The sequence below is a fragment of the Limanda limanda genome, chromosome 21 (genome assembly GCF_963576545.1).
Source record: "Limanda limanda chromosome 21, fLimLim1.1, whole genome shotgun sequence".
NCBI classification, from domain to species: Eukaryota; Metazoa; Chordata; class Actinopteri; order Pleuronectiformes; family Pleuronectidae; genus Limanda; species Limanda limanda.
In genome coordinates this window covers 4,019,205-4,037,673 of record NC_083656.1, presented here as the reverse complement: position 1 = coordinate 4,037,673, position 18,469 = coordinate 4,019,205, and the positions used below count along the sequence as shown (strand labels likewise).

The following is an 18,469-nucleotide window of genomic DNA, read 5'->3' as shown; positions in this document are numbered from 1 at the left end:
TGCTATAATAAAGTATTACCCTTGTTATTTTCATTATAACCAGTCTGGTGAAATTCATGTGCTGTGTGTGTTTTGAACCCCAGTGAAACATCTTCCTATTTCCATCATACATAGAAAGATAAAAAGTATTATGTAACAATTTTCCTTTTGAAGGAGAAGTCCAGCTTAGTTTGCGGATTAAGTGACAACTTCTCTATCAGGCCCCTCACATCCCTCTATTAGTTCTGAAGTTACAATTCATTTTATACCATTCAAAGATTTACCTTTCACAACAAAAAAATGTACAAAACTTAATTAAAATATTCATTGTAAGTCCTCAACATCCTGGATTTAATAGATTTTAAATATTTGTGTTTCTTTTAGATTCTTTGTTGAGATTGTTCCACAAACTGATTCCTTTCATTGTAACTCATCAATATATTTAAAGATCTCTGTTCCTTTTAAGTTATAGGAGTTAAAATATTTCTCTTTTTCAAATCTTTTTCTGGATATCTCCAAAAAAAACTGTATTTCCGGATATTGAAGCGAAGGCGGAAGTAGAAGAGGGGGAATCATCTCGATTGAATCAACGCGCCACACCCACTAATCACATCACCACGTGTTTCTCCAGAATTTCCATGAGACGATTTAAAACACCAAACGCATCTCACTATATTTAATCTCTTCAACCAGACAAATAATAATATTAATAATAAAAAGCAGCCTAGCGTTACTTTCCAGGTATTTCTACTCAGGCTCCTGAGGCGCCACCTAAAGGGTCTTTCCCCTCCACACAGCAACAGATGACCCTGACGCGCACGAGAAGTTGTCACATTTTGTTCTAATGCTAAAGTTCGTTAAACTTCAAACGACTTCTCATGTCGCCGCCGCCGCAATTATATCCCCGGGACACGCAGCTCTCTGATTGGCTGTTGGACGCAGGCGATCAGAATGAGCTCCGGTGAGCGTCACTGTTTTCATTGGAGGATCAGCACATGAAGCGAGATGCTCACTGTATATTTATATTTTACAGTAATATTGGTTTGTAAATATAGAGCCTAAAGATCTGATGTCAAATAACTCAAAACTTAGCAGCTGTTGTGTCCGCAGGTTCAATAACTTTTCATATTTGTCATTCTCAAATCAATGGTTTCTGCTATAAATATTTAAAGAAACTATATAAAACAAGCAGCTGTATAATTAAATATAGAAACAAAAGTATATACTAGAAGATGTTCAATAAAATATAAAGATTTGATATTTTTCAAGCAGAAAAATCTCTAATATTCAGTTTGGACTCAGACTTTGAATATTTTATTTTAAAGAAGTTGCAGATTATTTTTTGGTGATTAATCAACTACTTCTTTCTGCAATAGTTTTGATTCCATTCTTTAAGATTTAAGAAATCAAGTTTTAACCACTGCTCTGTCTCTGTTTGTCCTCACAGAGGTTTGTCCGTCCTGTGGGAAAACCTTCAAAAGGTTGAAGACTCACCTCCCACATTGTAAAGCAGCAAACTCACAAACCAACCCGAGTCAGACGCCATCGTCTCCTCCGCTGGGCGCCGGCGACAGGGAACCGACGGCGAAGGGGAAGAAGTCCAGAGAGTCACTGTCAACGGCAGCAAGTCCACGGGCGAAGAAAAGCACAACATCCGCAGCAGCACAGAAGCCTGACAGCACAGACCCGAGTTCCTCTTCACCTCCTCCATCCACTAGGAAGAAGAGGGAGAAGCTATCAGAACAAATCAAGTTGGCCAGCACGCCGTCCTCCACCACTTCCTCCCTTATCTCCTCTCCGCCCCTGTCTCCACCTTCCACCGCCTCGAAGCCCAAGAAGAAGAGTCTCCGGGCTCTGATAGAAGCTGCGAACACGGACCGAGCCACTAAAGGAACCCTGGGAGGAACCGGATCTGCCTCAGAGCACATGCTCTCAGGTTCCACTCCTGTTTTAACAGATCCTCTCAGCTCCAGAACCTTTAACCCTCCAGAAACCAACATTAAGACAGACGCCATACCTTTGGCCACAGACACCAAACCCAAAGAAGCACCTAAGAAGAAGGCGTCAAAGACAAAGAGGGCTGAACAGGCCCCTCCCACAAACAAAGATCCAGACTTGGACTCTTTAGATTCTGGATTCGATAACAGACCTCACGTAAGAGACGACCTCTGGGTGGATAATACATCGGGAAGTGGGGACCAGGCCAGGATCACCCTCCAGGACGCTAAAGCCCTTTTAGGCCGAACTAAAACCAGCACAACCAGCAGGAAGAGAATCCAGACCGAGACTGAAACTACTGACGACCTGAGCAGCAGCAACAGACTTGACCCTCGTCTCAAAGCAGCGACGGTTCCAGCGGAGACTGGAAAAGATGTTGTTCGCAGCTCGGTAACAACTCAATCTGTGTCGGAGCAGCTGCTCGGCGCCAGTTCACAACAAACTGAGTTATTACTAGTGAAGGAAAGAAGCTCAAAGTCTAAAGAAGCCTTTTTAATCCCTGTGGAACACGATGGTTCCTCTCAACCCAAGCTCTTCTTCCCAGAATCTCCCCTGAGCCAAACTTCCCCTCCTCCAGGTTCAGTCGGTGCGATCCCGGGGCAGAAGGTCGGACTCGTCTCGCTGCCGCTGTCAACCATCCAGTTCTCCAGTCCTCGTCTTTTACCGCTCGCCACTCGAACGCTGCCGGCGAGGGTGGAGACGGTGAGAGCTGCTGATTGGAGGATCCTGGAGGACAGGAAACAAAACGCTGCTCACACTGGAAAGGAAGGTCGGTATTTGATGGAAATCGAGACAGGAAACAACTGACAGAAAATGAATCACTGACAGTTTTTCTTGCTTCTCAAATGTAAAATGCTGTTTTTTTCCTTGTCTTACAATATAGTTAATTAATTATCTTTGAGTTTAGTTCAGTTCTACACTAAAAACTCAAATGATTGCTACAAATTTCTTGTGCTTTACAGAACAAAACTGATTATTCGTAATGACCAAAATGATTAATTGCAGCTTGAATTGTTTTTATAAGATATTTTAGTAATTGCAGATTATTTTCATTCTGGTGTGTTTAACAACTTTAATCAGTTTAGAAAAGTTTGGGTTCTCAGTTCTGAAAAAAACTTAAGCAGGAAACAAGTTTGTGTTCCTCAAACCGAGGTTCTGAGAAGAGCGTTGTTTCGGTTTCTGTATCGAAACGCAGGAAACACAAGTGTAGTCGACGAGGGTGAAAGGAAAGAGGATGTGTTGTCTTGTGTATTAATCTGTCGATCCACTGGTTCTGTGTGAACAACAGAGGCTGGGACACGGCCGGGTCTCGGAGAGGTGAAGCTGAGGGACTTCCCTCAGTGGCTCGGCTGCAGAGTCCCCAGTCGTCCAAGAGACGCAGTGGAGATAGTGCAGAAAGGTGAATATCAAACTCATCCCACACAAATACAAATACATGCATTATCACAGGAAACAGCTGTGACCCTCTTGTTCGATTCTGTAATGTTTCCACCTGGGACTCTGTCTGCAACAATGACTATAAATAAAGATGGACGACGCGTCCCCACTTCCTCACACTGGCCAGAAATGAAGCCAAAATAACCCGGATACGAGTGCAGCCATCTTGTGCCAAGGATGTAATGTGGAGTCAGAGTCTGAGCAGTAGAGATCAGGGGGGTCGCAGTCCCACCAATACATGTGCTTGGCCAATCAGGAGTCAGTCTCAGCTGTCAATCATGGCTAACTAAATTCAAACCAAATTTACAGTCAAAAATTAACACTTGAATAAACATGTATTTTGATTTATTAGTTTCGTCCAAGTTACATCTGATAAAATGGAGGAGGCAGGGTTTATGACCTATACAGCAGCCAGCCACCAGGGGGCGTTGAGACGCTTTGGCTTCACTTTTTGGGAGCTGTCATGTCGTCCATCTTTATTTACTCTCTAGTCTGAATCCATTTCTGGAAATACACTCATGCTTCAGGAAGGAAACATTTAGATTTGATCACGTGTTACCAGTCTTTATGCTAAGCTAACCGGCTGCTTTCATATCTATGTGTTCTCTCTCCTCTCCTGTGCCTCACCAGGCTGGCAGTGGTATTACAGGAAATACATCGACGTGAAGAAAGGTGGTGTGGGCGGAGTGGGCATGCTGTTAGCAGGATACTGTGTGCTAAGCTACATCTGGAGCTACCCTCATATAAGTAAGTGATGGAAATTTCTCTCTGTGTTTGTGAAGAGATGGATTCGGAGATGACTCGTCATGTTGCTGGTTGTGTTGTTGTTTTTTCAGAGCATGATCGCTGGAGGAAGTATCACTGATGTCGAGATGTCTGGACGAGTCCTTCAAGCACTGGAGTCGGTTGACCAATCAGAACAGAGAGAACCAGCTGGCCAATCAACGCAGACTGGGCTTCATCAGAATGAGGGCCTTTAAAGAGACCGGAGCTAAAACCAAGTGTTTCAGACAGAGGCTGAAAAGAGGAACTGCAGCAATGGACTTCTAGAAATAGGGCAGTGATGTGCTTTCTGAACATTAGAGCTTGTAAACCCTTTCATGTAAGAGCTCAGAAGTTAACACCCTGAATATGAGTATAGTTAGTCTCCTTTAAACTAAAAAAGACAAAACATTTAGAAGGTTGTTGGAGGACAAATTGTGATTGTTTTTTTACGTTCTGATTGCATTTTATTTAACTGACAAATATGGAAGAAGAATCAATCCTCTTATGAACTTCTCTGCATCACAGATGTCTTCTAAAAAGTTCAAAACCAGTTCTTTACCAACTGGTCGAGTAATAATTCAGAGATTCGTAGTTTAATGCTCACTGGACCACTCACACCACTGCAGTTCGATCTATTCTATTTATTTTTATTTTCTATTTATGTTATATCAGATTGAGAGAAATATTTAGAAAAAATATTATTGGGATAGACTTTTTTGAGCTTAACAAATGTTTTCATTTGACAATCCAAAGTAGTTTCAGCTCTGTCATGTGTTCAGAGTCCCGCCGTGTCCCAGGGACTCCACTAGGGGTCGTTGTTGAGTTGTGTTAATAAGAATGTGTGGGTTTAGCAGTCCAATGTTTTCTTTGCTCCTGCAGAGAATTTGGCTCGGAGGTCCACGAGAGGATTTAAGGGAACAAACAGTTTTTAACTTGATCAAAATCTTCATGAGGAAGCTCAGATGTGGAGAAACATGAACCTTGACACGCCCTCACATCAGCGTCCATGAGGAGATGCTATCTGTGAAGCCGAGGGTCTCAAATCTGTGTTTTCTTTGGAAACGTTTCCCCTGTCACATGATGCTTCTCTGCATGAGGAGTCTGTGAGTGGCTGTGTGAACACTCGCTGCATAGTAATGGAGGGACACTGAAGCAGGCTCTCAGCCGGACTGGACCAGTTTCTCATTGTATTCAAAATGAATTTATTGTTGACTCCCCTTCGCTGCTGTAGTGAACACACACGAGCTACAAATGAAGAAATGACAGTGTTTTTGTAGTTTTCTTCCTTATTTTTTCTGAAGCTGCTTCTTGGCAAACACAATAAAAAATAATTTCCATTTTCTCATGTGTTGTTTCTTTACATTCTTATTTTTTCTCCATACAAAATTATAAATATTTTGTGTTCCACTTTTCAATTTTTTGTACAAAACAACAAACTACACGGATCAAGTGAGACAAAACGACAGTGAAAATGGAGACAGGAAAACAAATCCCCACTGAAAATAGAGGAGAAGAAGCGGTAATGTTCCTGCCGGGCCCTCGGACACTGATATGCATCCAGGTCACACATTGTTTCACCGACAGACGCTGGACACGTCTCTACTTTGTGCAGGTCTAAAACTAAGTGCTGTCGAGGGACAACATCTTGCAGCAGCTCCCGCGACAGCCACTGGCACTCAAACACACACGAACACAAAAAGAAGACAAATGAGTTCTTCATCACCCCGTAATAAAAAGGCCTTCAGTCTGCAGTCGTAGCTTACTGGCAATCATAATTCATAGACACGTTATAAGAGGAAGGTGGATCTATCCAGAATCAACCCCAGGAGCAGTATTACACTTTGTTAAACCTAAGCTTTGGTCCTGGGTTGAGTTTGGCAGACAAATTGTCTTTTCTTGCTTTGCACTGTAAGACAGATTTCTGTAAAAGTTTACACAAAGAAATGTTACTCTTAAAAACAAATACAATATTTAGGATATTCGTCTTAATCAGGATGAAATATCACAGTAGATTGAGTTTTGGCTCTAAAACCTTAATGAAAAGTAAAGCACGCTCGACGTTAACGCCATGGGAGTTAAAGTCGTTTCAGTCCTGGACAGAGAAATAAAATAATCTGAGGATGATTCTGGACACGAACACACTCTCTCCTGGTCAATTTTGGTTGCTCTGCTGAGAGGGAAAACAGAAAAGGTGAGAAATGTATGATAACAAAAAAAGACTGGCGAGTGAGGGAAACATCCAGGAGGTGTGAGCCAACACTAAAAAAATAAAATCGGGCGTGGAAATCAAACTACATGAGCATGTAGCCACGGATCAGGCAGCACGTTTGCAGGTCAACGTACAAACCTGATGGAGATGTCAAGGTATTCAAGCATAGATATGATCAATACAAAATAATATGCAGAAGGCAGACAAACATACAATCAATGACACTTCAAGGTGATTTAACATAACGACGACATAGGAGACATTGCAATGAGCAGAACAGTCAAATTTTCTAATAATTAGGAAAATAAAAAAATCTAAATAAAAAAGATAAACATGTTGTAACATATCTTCCTCAATCTGAGGACTAATCTCCCCTGACACAAAATACACCGTGAAATGATAAGAGGTGGTTGAAATGGAGATTTGTCTGTGTCGGGGCTTGCATACCTTTAAGGTACAAAAGAAAAACCAAAGCCAAAGAAAATGTGACTTAAGCACAAGGAGTAAAGAAAAGAAAGGAAGCGTTGCTGAGAAGAGTAAAACAACAGTAAGTCGAGTCGGACTGGTTTCTAGTGGGAGAGGTCGTCCGTGTTGCAGGCAGCTGAAAGCAGGAAACTCATTTTGGTTCTGTTCACATTCTGTTTAGCCGAGCGCACGCCGAATATCAACTCATGTTCTTACAGTTCCTGAAAAAAGCAACATTACGTTTAGTGCAATTTGTCGAAGTGAACGCGTCTCTGCCCATCGAACCTCAAATAATCTGCCAAACCACGTGTTCATCGGGTGTTTCTGTGACGAGTGAATTCTGAAAGCAACTTCTTCATGTAAACAATAAAAAAGAAAAAGGAGAAACCTAGAATTAGGCACTGTCATCATCCCCCACATCCTGGGTTTGTTCAGCATAGGTACTGTGGGTAATCAGCTGGCACTAAATATATATATATATGGCATGTGTGTCTGTGTGTGAAGAGAGGAACACTCCTGAACTGTTTTCAGACATGAACTCTGGGAAATGTCACATATGAAGAACGCAGCAGGAGAAACTGACCCCTGAAGTCTGCGTTCTCACATGCAGCCCCTCCGAGTTCCATGAGGTCATCCGGAGTTCAGTGGTTCATGTCTGAAAGCAGCCTCCTCTTCAACTTACTGTGAAATGAATATAAAGTCCATTGCATTGCACACATTCCCGGGTCTTTATAGGTATATATAAGTGCCTGTATCCACCTCGACTCCTACGTCATGCTTCAAAACAAACAAGAAAGAAATGTAAAAACAAATTAAATACATGCTACATGGCCGATCGTGTCACAAAGACCGGACACCTGAAAGAAGAGTAGACCTCTCTTCACTCAGGGATTTGTTGGGGGTTGGGGGGGAGATAACAAATACTTCAACAGGAGAGATTAAAAATAAAAAAATAAACATGTACACACACGTATAAAAAGACAAAAATCAAACACTGGGGATGATAAGAAGCATCAGTCTTAACATTCCAAGATGCTGTTGACCGCCGCCTCGAGAGCAGAGTCTGTGTCAGTGTGGGGGGGGGACGTGGGCTCAGAGGGGAACTGGGGCGGGGACAGTTGGTGAGAACCCTGGTAGTGCGTCTGTCCTCCTGACTTTGCTGCTGGAGGCGAGACGCTACCTGGGGAACGGCTGTGGTTGCTGCCGCCGCTGGGCTCAAAGCGCTGCTGGGATCTCTTCAGTTCAAGGGCGCTCTTGTTTTCTAAGTGTAGGGGGGGGACTCTGTCTGGCGCCCCACCTCCTGCAGCCCCGCCCCCTCCCGGATCTCCACAGCCGGGCTGCGAGTCTGTCCTGTACGGCGGCTCCGTGGAGCCACTGTCTGACGGGTTCCAGCTACAGCTGGACGGAGGAGGGGTCGGGGCCGGGGCCGGTTCTGGGGAAAGTCTGGATTTCATGCCACAGCAGAAGTCTTCCAGGAAGCTGTCTGTAAAACAGTTAAGAGAAGAAGAGTTGAACAGAAGGTCTTGTTTTCTCCAAAGTCCTTTACTCTTCCTTTTTTCTCGGTCTTACCTGGATCCACGAGTACCATGCGCTTGTCTTGCGTGAGGTTGGTGCGTTCCTCTTGGTTGAAGGTCCGGTCGATCATCACCATCTCCGATGACGGACTTGAACGCTGCGGGGGGGGGGGGGGGGGGAGAGGCTGTTAGCAACCGGTGAAATACCTGCGAGTGCCACAACTTGCTCATGGACGCGCCTACCTCAGCTTCCACCAGTAGTAACCGTCTGTATTTGTTCACCATGGCCTGGGTCCTCTTCAGCACCTGAGTCGCTACGGCCTCAAATTCATCATCCACTGGAAACAAAACAACACAGACCTCAAGTTGGATAAAAGCTTTTTTTTATTCTTTATTCTATTTACTTTTTCTTCCTTGGAGATTTAGCTTCAGGCCGTACGTACCCTGTGCGAACTCCTCCTGGCTGGGCGGCGCCCCCTGGAACACGTGGTAGGGGAGGAGTCTTTGCAGCGCGTCGCTGATTGAAGAGAAACTTCGCCGATCGAGGGTCTGAACTCCGGCGTGATCCTTCCCCAGCCGTTGTAAAATCCTACAGAGACAAGAAAAGCTCCTTCAATGGTTGAAACTATTTACACAAGTCAACACCTGACAAGTCAAAACTATTTAAATATTCACAGGGGAAAAAACAACAACTCACATTCCCTCTCTTGTAAGGGGCGGGTGGGCAGGCCTCTTCTGTGCACTGACCTGGAAACAGCACAGAAACCAACGCTGTCACAACATCACCAATATCGTCCCTGTGAACTAATTCTAGTGTAGAATGTACAAAGGCTGCCATCTGATAGAAGAACCACATCTGATTCCTTCAACTTAGATTGAAAGAAGAAATTATTTGTCATTTATCAATATCAATCAATCAATAAATAATGGTATGAAACTTTTTATCCTGATAATATACTTGGTCGTTTCCCTCAGCCGTCAGACTGCATGTTTGTGCATTTCTTTATAAAGTATATAGTTGTTGAATAGTTTCTAGTTGTACCAACAGTCAGGTGGGAGCCCTGACACGTGCACAGACATGAGTGCAAAACAAATAGTGAAAGTACCTGAGAGTTAAGCGTTGAATCTTGCGTCATGGTTCTCATGACTGAAAGAAACAAACAACACAAGAACCTCATTAAGTCAAAGTACAGGAGACGACACATAAAACACTGATAAACATTTCTGAAACACCAATAGAGTGTTAGTTACCATGAATGTTACCGGGCTGTTTGAGGGAAGGTGATGAGGAATTCTGAAAAATAAAACAGTTAAAGTCAGTCAGACTTACGGGGTGGAAATTATGAAAATACCATCAGTGACGTGTAATTGTACCTGTCTGAAGTCTTGCTCCTGCGTCCCTCCTCCAGCTAAAGGGGACAGGGAAGTGCAGTTCTGGGTTTGAGTGACTAGGAGGCGCTGCACTGGGCTTGCTGACACTTGCGTTTGACCTACGACCCCCAGGGTCAGCCGCCCAGGGGCACATGACGTCTGCACAGGTACCGTGGTCGAACAAGTAACTCCTGTCCATGTTTGGGTCACACACCCTCCAACCTGACTCGCGGTGACTAGTCCCTGATTCAGGATGAACGGACCCCTCTGTTGTGCGGTGAAGTTCTGTCCTGCCACAATCTGCACCGCATTCTGACTGGTGATTAGGGCATTTGAGTTGGGGTCGCTGGGGCCGTTGTGGAGGTTGCTGCCCGGAGCGAGGGCCAACGAGCTGGGGAGCAGGTACTGTCCAGGTTGTAAGTTGGTCTGTGCTTGTTGCTGCTCCATGGACGGTTGTACCACGATGGAGCCGTTGGCTGTGTAGTGCCCCCCCGAAGCAGCAGAGTTAGCATTAGCCATGGTGGTGGAAGTGGGCTGAAGACTGTAGATGGTCTGCGTGCCAGCTTGAAGTGGTTTGGGTTGGATAGGTCTGACAAGAGTCTGGGTCCCTCCGGGGCCTCTCTGGATGATGATGTTTTGAAGGGGGATGTTTTTAAAAGGTAGGCCGACTTGACCTTGAGTGGGGGCGAACACCTGCCCCCCTGTTGTGGCCCCTGCTGCGGCTACAGGGGCCCCTGGCCTCAACACAAGCTGAGGATTTCTCTCCAAACTGCTCAGAGTCATCATCCCCCCACCTGCCCCGAAGGATCCCAACACCTGGATGTGCTGGGCGGAGCCATTGGGCAGCTGGGAAACTCCCTGCAGGAACTGGCCTGTAGGAAACCCAGCAGTTGCCGTGGTTACCATACCCACTCCCCCTCCATAACCCCCAGAGACCAGCTGGGACTGGAAGGGAACCGGCGCCTGCACTAGAGTGGGAGCGGGCTGGGAGTCCAGTAAGGCGTCCTGGGCCAGCGTCTGCTCCGTGATGTCGGCCTCCATGAGGGACTTCTGCAGGATGTCAAAGGGCTGGTCCTCCCCCCCGAGGTCCCCGCCGCCAGAAGAGTTCCCGGACCCCAATTCATCCTCGATGAATGAAAGGCTGCTGGAGAGCTGGAGGCCTGCCCCGGCTGAATCGGCGCCGAATCCACCCATTGAGGAAGAGCCATCCTTGAGGCCCGAGTTGGAGCCAGGCTAAAGGAGGCATTTAGAAAAAACAGTTTGCATGTGAAGGCCTCAGAATGTTTGCCAGGTTCTTAACTGCTTCTTACAACCTTTACAAACAGTTAATCCAACAAATGGTGCCGTGACAATTTACTCAACAATGAAAGGAATTGATAAATGCAGCACCACTGTTTACTTCCCTTAACTTCCCATACTGTTAAATAGATCCTCTCCAAACAGACTGAATCATAGCAATGACTCAGTCGTAAAATATAACAAAAAGCCTGAGACCTTAATCTGTCCCAGGAAACCAAATAAAATTTAACATTTTGGGTCATGACCTTGCAGGTCTCAATTTGACTGAAGCTCTAGGTTACTCTTATTTATATGATTATTCTCAGGTTTATGTTACTCTATTATGTCTGCTTGATGTTACTGTATTGTATTTAAATAATTGTAACTTATGTGCTGGGAGCTCAGTGTTCAAGTGAGAGGTCTCCTATTCAGAAAATAATAACAAAGGTCCTGTGTCCTGAATGTTCAAGGACAAAGTTTTGCACTACCCTTTCTTAGTTTTTGCACTTCAGTTAATGTGTAGAAGACAATGTTGTTCACAGAATTAAATCGGACATTTTAAGTGAGTTGAGCAGTCTTATTTTCCTCATTTTTTGTAATGCCTTTGAATAATATGGGGGACATGAATCGCAATATATCGCAGAATCGAATCGCAATACTTGCAGTATCGCAATACTATTGAATTGTCACATTTTTGCCAATTCCCACCCCTAATGTTTTGGTTAGATGAGGATAATCCCAGGGAAACTTACTGTGTCACCAGCAAAGAAGGATCCATCTGATCCATAAGCTGCGTTGGTCACATCATCCTCCTCAATCTGCAGAAACAAACAGATTGCTCAGAGCAGCGGAGGCCCGGGTGGTCGGCTCCCAGCATCAAAATCAAGCTTTTCTATTCAGACAAACTCTGTAAGGATCGACTTTGAATGAGTTCTGTAAGAGTCACTCACAGACTTGCTGTTGTTGCCATGGAGATAGTCATTCAATGCATCCACATCTCTGAAAAGGTTGGAAAGAGGACAGACTTATTATCGGGGCAGAAAAGCCTAATACACGTCTCGTGTAACAAACATTTCTTCTCACTAATGTTTGGGATAGAATTTGCTTAACTCCATGATAAAAGTCAATATTCCACGATACTCTTATGTGAGGGATTGTTGTTTAATCACTTCTCTAAACAATCAAAAGATGAAAAGAATATGCTTGCACACCATTGTGGCATCGATGTTTTGATTTTAAGGAGTAACTTTGGAAATTGTTTAGATTAAACTTAAGCAGACGTGTACAATGTGTTACATAATCCTGCAGTTTATTCAAGTAATGTGAGCCAGATTTTTACCCTAAAATATCCAGAAGATGGCGATCGTCCTCATCATCCATGACACCTGAGAGATGATGGGAAGACACAGGTGAGGAGTCTAAGAAATGAAGATTAAAGGGTTTACGTTCACATTTGCATGGACCACTGGCTTCATCAAACAATGGAGTCAACCCCAGTTGGGAACTTGTGTGTTTGTTTATAAACTGAACTGGGACACTTTGCATGTGTGCTGTGGCGGCATCTCACTCACTGGTTTCCAGCAGGAAGCATGGACTCGGTCATTTAACACCCTTTGTTTCCTGCAGCAAGCTGGGCTGCGGGTGGGGGGGGTGAGAAGCTAGATTTAGTTGGGATTACAAAGTTACAGGTGCGAGACACAGGGTGTGGGACGGGTTTGTGAAATGAGGGCGTGCAGAGACAGACGGGGACGGATACAGTGAGCGATTCACTGCTGTGGGAGATCAGCATGTATACGTGAGTGAGGGCAGGACGGCCTTCATCCCCCCCGCAGCAGAGACTCAAACTCCCACCCATAATCCTCCTCTGCTGTCCCACATTGGTTGTCTTTGGTGTCTGTGCGCAGCAAGAAATGGCCATTTGAGTGTAGAACTCCACCCTACTCCATGTGCACCACCAACACTTGCTTTCAGCCTCTACGCTCACAGAGGAGCTGGCTTTATGGGTTTGAAAGGTACGCAGCCATCTTGGTGCTACTAATAATAAAACAAATTTTGAAAAAAGGGACACAACCATGAGACAGTGAGCGTGAATGTGAGGCTGCAGAGGAAGGATGTGAGAGTTTGGATTTCTACTACGTTTTCTTTAAAGTGCTTTGATGTGAAAGGTTGTATTTCAACAAAAAGTTTAAAACAGAAAAATCCAAAGTACCTGCAGTGGCTATTTGAGTGTTTACAATGACATTGTTGTGTTTGTGCTTCTGGTCAAAGTCGAGGGGAAGAGGAGCTTTTTGTGTGTCTGTTGTGTGGAAATGTAACAACTGCAATGCTACAAAATGGCTGTTAGCACTCGTCTTCACAGCCACGTTCAGCCTCCATGTTTGATTCGGGCAGAACAAAGGAGTGCAGGAGGATTACATTTAATCACATGTTGAGGGAAATCATTTAATGTCAAGTATCAATAACAACAATAACTCGATGTTGTGCGGAATCCTTTGTGCTTTTGATTCAATGATACACAAATATGCCAAACTACGACGAAGAAGGGACGCCATTATATCACAGGGACGGTGGAATTTCCCACGCAAACGTTCTAATTATTTCAACTGAAGGTGGATGAAGAGAAACAGTGACAATCCGGGGTATTTTGTTGTTGTGTAGTCGAATCGTTAACACAATTAGTCCCAACGTGTGATGATTACGCGTTCTATAATCAAATGTTAGCAGCGTCTAAAACAAACACGACCGAGTTTTTAAGAGTTTATCAACTAAACGTTCGGAATCTACGAGTTATTTCCAGTTAGTCAACGAAAAGCCACGTCGCAGTGAAACGTTTTGGATTAAAAAGCTAATTCCCGTCGCATCGTAGCAGGAGTGACTCGACGGAAACCAAGCTAGTCCCCGTGTCGCAGTGCTTCCCCCGGAGGATCTAGGGTTAGAATCACGATCTAACCCGCAGCTAGCTACCGGTTAATCCCTAAGAAATAGCCCGACTCGACACGTTGGTAACGGCCGGGTGGAGCTAGAGAACCGCCCGGATCCAGCCTGCGTGGCTCGGCTGTCTCTCCGCCGACTTCCACCGTGTCCTCCCCGGGCAACACAAACACACAACCCCGCCACCACCACCGCCGCCTTCGACTCAAACACACCCGAAACCGAGCCTAACCCAACCGGGGCGAGGTTATAGCCCTAAACCCGATCCCCCGGTCCTGCCCTGGTCCTGCCCCGGCCGCCTAGCCCCCTCCAACCCCCCTGCGCACCGGCCTGCTCCGGTTAGCTGTAGCCGCCGGGTCGACGCCACGGATCCGGGGGGGGGGAACCCGCGGAGGAGAACCGGCGTGGAAATTTCTCCCGATTCGCGACGACAACAACAACACAAAAGACTCTCGAAAGGCGGAGAACTCCCGCTGCACTCGGCTTGAAACCCAATATCTCCATTTGGCCACTTTTAATTCGCTGCCCCCTCCTCCTCCTGCTCCTCCTGCTCCTCTCCCACTCGGATGTTTTCTCTCCTTCTCCCCCCGGCTCCCCGCGCCTCCGCCGCCGCCGCGGACACACTTCGGACTCTCGCCTCCCCGGAGGAAGCAGGAAGGAGCCCGACGTGTGTGTTTCTGCCTGGAAAATTTTATCGCAAAATTATAATTCACTCAGAGGGAAACTCACCGGCATGAAAAAGCAGTGCAACGTCAACGGGGTTTCCTCGCCATCGCCGCACGGGTCGCCGGGGTAGTGCACGGAGCGACCCGCAGCAGCAGCAGCGGTGGTGGTGGAGCTGGTGGAGCTGCTGGTGGTGGAGGTGCAAGCCGACATCCTGACATGGCTCTGGGCTTCAACTGCTCCAACTGCCATAACTGATAATTAAATACATATTTAATATTTACTGATATTAAGGTGTTTTAGTTGAATCCATCGCCCACGTGACCAGCAGGTAAATGTTGTGAGATATCATCACGGACAGTAGAGGGCGGGCCTGTGGTCACTGTGACACACCTTTGTTATTGTTCAGGTGTAAAAAGTCACACTTTATACTTGACTGTACACACAACATACACAGTTATACAATGCAGTGTCTATGATTAAGCATTAACCTGAATATAAACAGTAGTTTATGATGACAAACAGTTTGATTCAAGTCATAACAACTTTATTTGTTCCCAGAGGACAAATCTAGGTTTGAAGACCTTATAATGAATAAATCTATAAATGATTAAAGAGTAATAACAAAAGAAAACACTCTGAAATATAAGGTATAACACAAACTGAGAACTGCACTACATGCTGCCTTTTGTGATAATTAAATACATATTTAATATTTACTGATATTAAGGTGTTATAGTTGAATCCAGCGCCCACGTGACCAGCAGGTAAATGTTGTCAGATATCATCATGGACAGTAGAGGGCGGGCCTGTGGTCAGTGTGACACACCTTTGTTATTGTTCAGGTGTAAAAAGTCACACTTTATACTTAACTGTACACACAACATACACAGTTATACAATGCAGTGTCTATGATAAAGTATTAACCCTCAATATAAACAGTAGTTTATAAGGACAAACAGTTTGATTCAAGTCATAACAACTTTATTTGTTCCCAGAGGACAAATCTAGGTTTGAAGACCATATAATGAATAAATCTATAAATGATTAAAGAGTAATAACAAAAGAAAACACTCTGAAATATAAGGTATAACACAAACTGAGAACTGCACAACATGCTGCCTTTAGTGATAATTAAATAAATATTTAATATTTACTGATATTAAGGTGTTATAGTTGAATCCAGCGCCCACGTGACCAGCAGGTAACTATTGTGAGATATCATCACGGACAGTAGAGGGCGGGCCTGTGGTCACTGTGACACACCTTTGTTATTGTTCAGGTGTAAAAAGTCATACTTTATGCTTTATATATACAGTTATACATATTTGTACAATGCAGTGTGTATGATAAAGTGCTAACCTAAATATAAACTGTAGGTTTGCAGACCTAATGAATAAATGTATAATTGATTAAAGAGTAAAAACAATAAAACACTCTAAAATAAAAGGTATAACACGGTGGTGCACGCCAACATCCTGACATGTCTCTGGGCTTCAACTGCTCCAACTGCCATTACTGATAATTAAATACATATTTAATATTTACTGATATTAAGGTGTTATAGTTGAATCCAGCGCCCACGTGACAAGCAGGTAAATGTTGTGAGATATCATCACGGACAGTAGAGGGCGGGCCTGTGGTGATTGTGACACACCTTTGTTATTGTTCAGGTGTAAAAAGTCATACTTTACATATACACCGCGTTCCACATTATTATGCAAATTACACTTTTCTCAGATTTTCCTAAATAGTAATGCACAGCCAGTCAGTATAATTTTCAAGTCATCAACTGTTAAGAGTATAATTCAAATTTTATTGAAAAAACCTCCAAATGATAACAGTATTTTTTTTTTAAATAAACTCAAAATGCAGTGTTCCAAATTATTATGCAGAGTTTCTGAGTTTCAGAGTTTCAAGCTATTTTATAGGTTGTAAATAACTAAAAATTGTCATTTGTTGAATTTGCAGCATTAAGAGGTCATATTTACTGAAATCAAAAAAAGTTTTAATCAAAAACATCTTAACAGGTCAAGTTACATGTTAACATAGGACCCCTTCTTTGATATCACCTTCACAATTCTTGCATCCATTGAACTTGTGAGTTTTTTGATAGTTTCTGATTTAATGTCTTTGCAGGATGCCATAATAGCCTCCCAGAGCACCTGCTTGGATGTGAACTGCCTTCCACCCACATAGATATTTTGCTTGACGATGCTCCAAAGGTTCTCAATAGGGTTAAGGTCAGGGGAAGATGGGGGCCACACCATGAGTTTCTCTCCTTTTATGCCCATAGCAGCCAATGCCCCAGAGGTATTCTTTACAGCATGAGATGGTGCATTGTCATGCATGAATACGATTTTGCTTCGGAAGGCACGGTTCTTCTTTTTGTACCACGGAAGAAAGTGGTCAGTCAGAAACTCTACGTACTTTGCCGAGTTCATTTTCACACCGTCAGGGACCCTGAAGGGGCCGACCAGCTCTCTCCCCATTGATTCCGGCCCAAAACATGACTCCGCCACCTCCTTGTTGACGTCTCAGCCTTGTTGGGACATGGTGGCCATTCACCAACCATCCTCTACTCCATCCATCAGGACCATCAAGGGTTGCACGGCACTCATCCGTAAACAGCACAGTTTTGAAGTTAGTCTTCATGTAGTCCTGAGCCCACTGCAACCTTTTTTGCTTGTGAGCTTGGTTTAGGGGTGGCCGGATAACAGGTTTACGGACACTTGCAAACCTCTTGAGCATCCTACATCTTGAAGTTAGCGGGACTCCAGAGGCACCAGCGGCTTCAAACACCTGTTTGCTGCTATTCAATGGCATTTTAGTGGCTGCTCTCTTAACCCTACGCATTTGTTTGGCAGAAATCTTCCTGATTTTGCCTTTGTCTGAACGAACCCGCTTGTCATGTGAATCAGTGACAAATTTCTTCACCGTCCGATGATCACGAGCAATTCTTCTGGAAATATCCAATGTTGTGATACCTTGACCAAGGTATTGCACTATTTGCTGCTTTTCAGCAGCAGAGAGATCCTTTTTCTTCCCCATTTTGCCTGAAACATGTAGCTTGCTTAATAATGTGGAACATCCTTCTTAAGTAGTTTTCCTTTGATTGGGCTCACCTGGCAAACTAATTATCACAGGTGTCTGAGATTGATTTCAATCGTCCAAATAGCCCTGAGACACAATACCATCCATGAGTTTAATTCAAAAACTAAAAAATGAATGTTTATGACCCTTAAATCCGATTTGCATAATAATGTGGAACGCGGTGTACAGTTATACATATTTATACAATGCAGTGTCTATGAAAAAGAACTAACCTAAATATAAACAGTAGTTTATGAGGACAAACAGTTTGATTCAAGTCATAACAACTTTATTTGTTCCCAGAGGACAATTCTAGATTTGAAGACCTGATAATGAATAAATACATAGTTGATTAAAGAGTAAAAACAAAATAAAACACTCTGAGAACTGCACTACATACATACACACACACACACACACACACACCTGTATTTAAAACAACAAGCAGTTTGAAGAAATAATATTTCTTATAGATGATTAAAGACCAAACAAAACATTATAAAATGTAAGATATATCAATATATATACCAATGCGCGGTGTGGCATGGGGTAGAGTGGTCGTCCTCCAACAAGAAATCCCCACTCTTCCCCATGGCCCCTCATAGATGTTGAATGCACTAATTGTAAGTCGCTTTGGATAAAAGCGTCTGCCAAATGACATGTAATGTAATAATAATATATCACAAAGTGAGTACAATGTGCATATTACTCATTATGCAATAACGTAGGTGCATATATAGAGAGAGATATATGGATCATATGTCTT

At 43.9% G+C, this 18,469-nt stretch overlaps 2 protein-coding genes across 6 annotated transcripts; one reads left to right on the top strand and one right to left on the bottom strand.

Annotated features, from left to right (window-relative positions):
* Positions 1 to 779: 779 nt before the first annotated feature.
* si:dkey-21c1.4 (mucin-2) lies at positions 780 to 5,520 on the top strand. The gene is made up of 5 exons (XM_061095133.1): positions 780 to 940; positions 1,427 to 2,746; positions 3,266 to 3,376; positions 4,045 to 4,161; positions 4,251 to 5,520. The coding sequence occupies exons 1-5, from the start codon at positions 931 to 933 to the stop codon at positions 4,277 to 4,279; spliced, it is 1,587 nt and encodes a 528-aa protein (XP_060951116.1). The 5' UTR covers positions 780 to 930; the 3' UTR covers positions 4,280 to 5,520.
* Positions 5,521 to 7,424: 1,904 nt separating this feature from the next.
* On the bottom strand, positions 7,425 to 14,731 carry bicral (BICRA like chromatin remodeling complex associated protein). Of its 5 annotated transcripts, none has more exons than XM_061095128.1 (13): positions 14,677 to 14,731; positions 12,588 to 12,651; positions 12,356 to 12,434; positions 11,967 to 12,015; positions 11,769 to 11,834; positions 9,742 to 10,971; positions 9,619 to 9,661; positions 9,474 to 9,514; positions 9,065 to 9,114; positions 8,811 to 8,956; positions 8,611 to 8,705; positions 8,423 to 8,525; positions 7,425 to 8,336 (listed from the first exon to the last, which is right to left on the bottom strand). In XM_061095128.1, exons 3-13 carry the CDS (start codon positions 12,394 to 12,396, stop codon positions 7,873 to 7,875), a joined length of 2,328 nt encoding a protein of 775 aa, XP_060951111.1. In that variant the 5' UTR covers positions 12,397 to 12,434; positions 12,588 to 12,651; positions 14,677 to 14,731; the 3' UTR covers positions 7,425 to 7,872. The 5 variants fall into 5 exon arrangements, with proteins under 5 accessions (XP_060951111.1, XP_060951113.1, XP_060951115.1 ...); XM_061095130.1 differs by having other exon boundaries at positions 12,356 to 12,401; XM_061095132.1 differs by lacking the exon at positions 12,588 to 12,651 and having other exon boundaries at positions 12,356 to 12,401; positions 14,677 to 14,728.
* Positions 14,732 to 18,469: the final 3,738 nt, after the last annotated feature.